Source organism: Nannobrachium achirus (assembly GCF_963921795.1).
Source record: "Nannobrachium achirus genome assembly, chromosome: 1".
Taxonomy (NCBI): Eukaryota; Metazoa; Chordata; class Actinopteri; order Myctophiformes; family Myctophidae; genus Nannobrachium; species Nannobrachium achirus.
This window is the reverse complement of record NC_137810.1, coordinates 37,330,991-37,336,421: the sequence shown is the minus strand read 5'-3', so window position 1 is coordinate 37,336,421 and position 5,431 is coordinate 37,330,991. Positions and strand designations below refer to the sequence as shown.

Sequence of the window (5,431 nt, the reverse complement as noted above, 5' to 3'; positions counted from 1 at the left end):
GGCTGAGTGGACTAAGTGGTTAATGTATGTTTTGTAATAATAATAAAAATCTACAAAGTAACTAGTATCTAAAGTTTTCAAATAGTTTTAGTGGAGTAAAAGTACAATATTTGCCTCTAAGATGTAGTGGAGTAGAAGTAAAAGTATTGACAATTGGAAACACTCAGTTAGGTTGCCCTCACATCAAAATACCTAGAGTGGAATCCGCCAATGCATTTCAATGAGAATGGAGCGTTTTTTGCAGAAATCCTCTACTGGCAAAAAAACACTCGATTCTCAGATTGAAATGCATTGGCGGATTCCACTCTAGGTATTTTGGTGTGAGGGCACCCTGACTCAGAACTGTACTTAAGTACAGTACATGAGTAAATGTACATACCGGTAGTTACTTTACACCACTGACTATAGTGCAGCGACAGAGTTCCCCTCTCCTCTCATCCTACGCCCTTGAACTCGGCCAACTGCGTTGGTCGGACTGCCCGCCAAGCTAGACGCACCGCAGAGGATTCAAACCACTCGTCTCTGTGGTGGTGGGCAGGAACTTTACCCCTGCGCCACCTTGAGTCCTGACAAAACAACTTTAATCACCTTTTCCCCGCATTTTGGCTGCGGCCAAAATGGCCACGCACCCGCTCCAGCATGTTGGCAATGAGATTTGGACTCTGCGCATGCCAGCCATGTTCAGCCAAGGTCTGTCTTTTTGGACCCAGGAATGGGATATGGCACAGATGTCCAGGGCTTATGTGATGTCAAAGTTTCTCATCTCTCCCTGTCTTTTTCAACTTTTTAATTTGTTTGTGCTGTTTTTCTGTGTGTAACAGAGGATGCCCAGAGGATGCCCACTAAAAGCAAACTGCCTTTTAATCATCACTCACTGTATTTACCATCATCATTAACATTTGACTCTACCTCTTCACTCTTTAGCGATGTTAATTGCGTTTCTTATGGATCCAAAATGAATGCCACCCTCTGCCAGCTTCTCATATCCTTTGTGCCTTTCTGTGTTTGCGCGTGAATGTGTGTGTGTGTGTGTGTGTGTGTGCGTGCGTGTGTGTGTGTGTGTGTGTGTGTGTGTGTGTGTGTGTGTGTGTGTGTGTGTGTGTGTGTGTGTGTGTGTGTGTGTGTGTGTGTGTGTGTGTGTGTGTGTGTGTGTGTGTGTGTGTGTCCATTGTGCAGGAAGAGGATATCTTGGATCTGCTGGAGCAGTGTGAGCTGGACGATGAGAAACTGATGGGAAAGTCCTCCAGGCAACGAGGCCCCAAGGTGTGTGTGTGTGTGTGTGTGTGTGTGTGTGTGTGTGTGTGTGTGTGTGTGTGTGTGTGTGTGTGTGTGTGTGTGTGTGTGTGTGTGTGTGTGTGTGTGTGTGTGTGTGTGTGTGTGTGTGTGTGTGTGTGAGAGAGAGAGAGAGAGAGAGAGAAGAAAGGTGGACGGATAAAGAGGCCAAATGCCTCTAGGGAATTAAGAAGAAGAGGAGAAAAAGGAAGGAAGGGTGTCATGGAGGAGGGAGGGAGGGAGGGAGAGGCAGGTAGCAGGGAGACGCCTGGAGCTTAATGCCCAGGGAGGACCTGATACAGAAGGGATGGAGAGGGAGAGTTAAGGAGAGGGAGAAAATCAGAAAGAGAGCTGGCCCATAGAAAACACCCAAGTCCCTTAGGGGACAGCTGTCAGGCTCTCTCCCTCCATCCCTCCCTCCCTCCCTCTCTCTCTCTCTCTCTCCGTCCTCTCTCTCTCTACCCAAGTCTGTCACACAACACCTATACGCCCCCTCCATTTCCCACGACAGCACATTAGTCCCTCCATCACCTTCCTCTCCTTTTACTCCCTATACCCCCATCCTTCATCCCCTCTCTCTCTCTCTCTCTCTCTCACACACACACACACACACACACACACACACACACACACACACACACACACACACACACACACACACACACACACACACACACACACACACACACACACACACACACACACACACACACACACACACACACACACACACGTCAGCATCAATCCTCCAGGCTCTGGAGCAGTCAAAGTGTGCGGTTATAGGGGACTCGACAGGGCAGTTGAGCGCCGCGTTTAGACGCGGGCCTGAGCCCTTCTCGCACAATCAAGCGTTAGTCCAAATTAATTCGGTCCTCCGTCATTTCCAATGCTGTCAGAGTGCATGTGAGCGAGCGTGAGTGGTATAGCAAGAAGTGTGTGTGTGTCTAGAAAAGGGAATGGAGATAGATAGAGATGGAGAGAGAGAGAGAGAGGAGAAAAGGGAGAAAGAGAGTAAAAGTGGATGTTGCCTCCCCCCCTGCCTCCCTCTGACAGATAGATTCACTCCTGGGGGTTTCGGCGCTCACGAGCCATCTGGCGAAAAAGGAACAAAACGAGGGTACAAACGCGCAGGAGGGGGAGGTACGGGGAAGCCGGGCGATTAGGGAGTGCGCGGCGCTGAGGGTCCTTCGTTATCAACGGACAAACGTTCAAAGTGAGCGAGGGAGGGAGAGAGAGAGAGAGAGAGAGAGAGGTATGGGGGAGCGAGGAGAAGTGGTGAAACGGGGAGCCCATGGAGGGAGAGATAGGGAATATGCCTGGCGGCCCAGTCTTTCTTTACCTCCCTCTGCTACTCTCTCTCTCTTTAACTTCTCTGTTACCCCGTGGCCTTTTCCTCTTTCTTTCATTCTCTACGTCAAATCTCTCTGTCTCGATCAGTATCTTTACTTCACCCTCGCACGCACGCACGCATGCATGCACGCACCCACACACCTGTCCAGTGTGTATCTCTGAATCCAGCGTTCTGTCTGTCCAATCTATTCACTCTCTCTCCCTCCATCTTCTGTGCAGCAGTGCCTGTGGTCTTTAGTGGTGAAATGTTCCGAACATGACCAAAAATAGTAAAACAAAGCAGTCTATAGAGTATCGAGGGAGTCATTCAGTTTCATTAACCCCCACCCACACACAGTTAGTCAGTGTGTGTGTGCGTACGTGCATGCGTGCGTGCCTGACATAGGCCTCATGTAGAGAAATGGTTGCACATGAAAACAGTGGATTGGGGTCGCCATATCAAATTGGGGACAGAATTGGTGTCCCTGATTACTGATTGACTGACGTTTGGTGGGATGAGGGTAAGGGTATATGCTGTGTCCCCAAAGGTTTACCAAAGCAACGTGGTGTGTGTGTGTGTGTGTGTGTGTGTGTGTGTGTTTGGGGGGGGGGGGGGGGGGGGGGCAGAATTCCAAAAAGGTCAAGCAGGATGATGATTGAGCCGATAAAATTAACATGTCTCGGTTGAGAGCTTAATCACCATTCATAGTTCGCGTACACACACACACACACACACACAAGCGCGCGCGCGCGCTTAACTGATTCATGTATTACTTTTTTATTTGACCAGGCTGGTCAGTTAAGGGCATTCTTGTATTTATAATGATGGCTGAGTGTGTGTGTGTGTGTGTGTGTGTGTGTGTGTGTGTGTGTGTGTGTGTGTGTGTGTGTGTGTGTGTGTGTGTGTGTGTGTGTGTGTGTGTGTGTGTGTGTGTGTGTGTGTGTGTGTGTGTGTGTGTATGCAGAAACTGCTTTCATATACAAACACAAACACACACACACACACACACACACACACACACACACACACACACACACACACACACACACACACACACACACACACACACACACACACACACACACACACACACACACACACACACACACACACACACGCCACCCGTGTCACCTCTAGCTCTCACAGACAGATGGTAATTGGCTGAGGGTGAAGCAGGTTGAAGGTTGGATCTGAGGTGGTTGACATCAACTCACCACCTCCCTCTGTGTGTGTGTGTCTGTCTCCTATCTCTTTACAGTATATGTGTGTGCACGAGCCTGAGGCCTCTTGATTTTTGTGCTTGTGGATTTATGTGTTACTTTTGTGCGCCTTTCTCAAGGTTGCATCTTGTGTGTATTTGTATATACTGTATATGTTGTTTGCATGTGAATAACCTGTCTTAATATAATACTCCAGTGTGTGTGTGTGTGTGTGTGTGTGTGTGTGTGTGTGTGTGTGTGTGTGTGTGTGTGTGTTGGTAGAGAGTGAAAAAAAAAGACTGTATCAAGTACATATTATAAGTACGTTTTACCAATAGAGGGTTTAAATGGTACCGGATATGCAGCTCGGCAAATAAAAGGTGAATTGATCCCAGTGCATGATGGAGGACGATATCACGATAAATTTAAATCTCCACGATACGATTATTGTGAGTGTTTTTTTATCACGATAAACGATAATATCTCTTATCGTCCCATCCCTAATAACACGTTGTCTATCTATCTGTCCTGGCCAGCCCCTGTCCTCCATGCCAGAGAGTGGACAGACGCCCAGGAGACAGAGACCAGACTACCTCGGGGACTTCACCAGTGGGAGCAGCGCTGACAACTCCTGCAGCTCGTCCGAAGAACAGGAGGAAGAGGAAGAGGATGAAGAGGAGGAAGAGGAGAGAGGGATAGAGGGAGGTGGAGGAGCAGAGAAGAGGGAGAAGAGGGTCTCCTACGACCTGAGTGACGACAAGGAGAAGAGCTCGGCCGAGCGCTCAGGTACAGCACAGAGATGCTGCTTGTATTTCCTCCATGTCGGGCAGAAACCTCGTATCTTTAAGTTTCACATTTTTATGTTTTTTTTTCCAAGTAAAGCCCTGCTTCCACATACAAGGCCGTCGCACAAAGGTAGTGAAAACAGCTGATCTACAAGCACACAACGCCTCGCACCTAGTTTAAATCATTTTTAAAATGATAAATGCAAAACCAACGGTTTTGGACATACAAGGTTTTCACCCGACAACAACGATTTCTTCGTTGTCGTGTGGAAACCTTGTATGTCCAAAACCGTTCATTTTTTTAATCATTTTACACAACGCCACCGCGAGGCGAAAACGTACAAATTTGAAACTTGGAGATACAAGGTTTCTGCCCAACGTACCTAACCCTAACCCTAACCCAAACACGGCGAGTCAATGGTGGAAAGTAACATTTACTTAAGTGCAATTTGGAGGTGTTTGCGCTTTACTTGGCTGTTTCTAATTCCAAATACTTACTACTCTACTCCACTACATCTCCCAAATATTGTACTTTTACTCCACTGCGTTTATTTGAAAACCTTAGTTACTAGTTACTTTGTAGATTTTGATTATTATTACAAAACATACATAAACAAACCACTTCAGCCCTATTGTATATACTGTACATTTCTGCCATTTTCAAACTATCTTTATACATTTAAAAACTTGAGATGGGTTAGGGTTAGTCAGTCAGAGAACAGTACAGTTAGGAAACTGAATATGATCCCAGAATACATAACAAACGTGGTGGCGTGCACCTGAGCACGCCCCACGCGCCACTCACACATCCACATTCCCAAACTTAAAATGATTCTATGCAACAT

At 47.2% G+C, this 5,431-nt stretch overlaps 1 protein-coding gene across 1 annotated transcript in view; it reads left to right on the top strand.

The window, feature by feature from the left end:
• ttll7 (tubulin tyrosine ligase-like family, member 7) overlaps positions 1-5,431 on the top strand; it is a gene marked incomplete at both ends in the record, with an annotated part of 130,043 nt that overhangs the window by 79,415 nt on the left and 45,197 nt on the right. The window contains 2 exons of the mRNA XM_080726034.1: positions 1,177-1,263; positions 4,338-4,587. Of these exons, the coding sequence (XP_080582160.1) occupies positions 1,177-1,263; positions 4,338-4,587 (337 nt within the window). The remainder of the gene's footprint in view (positions 1-1,176; positions 1,264-4,337; positions 4,588-5,431) is intronic.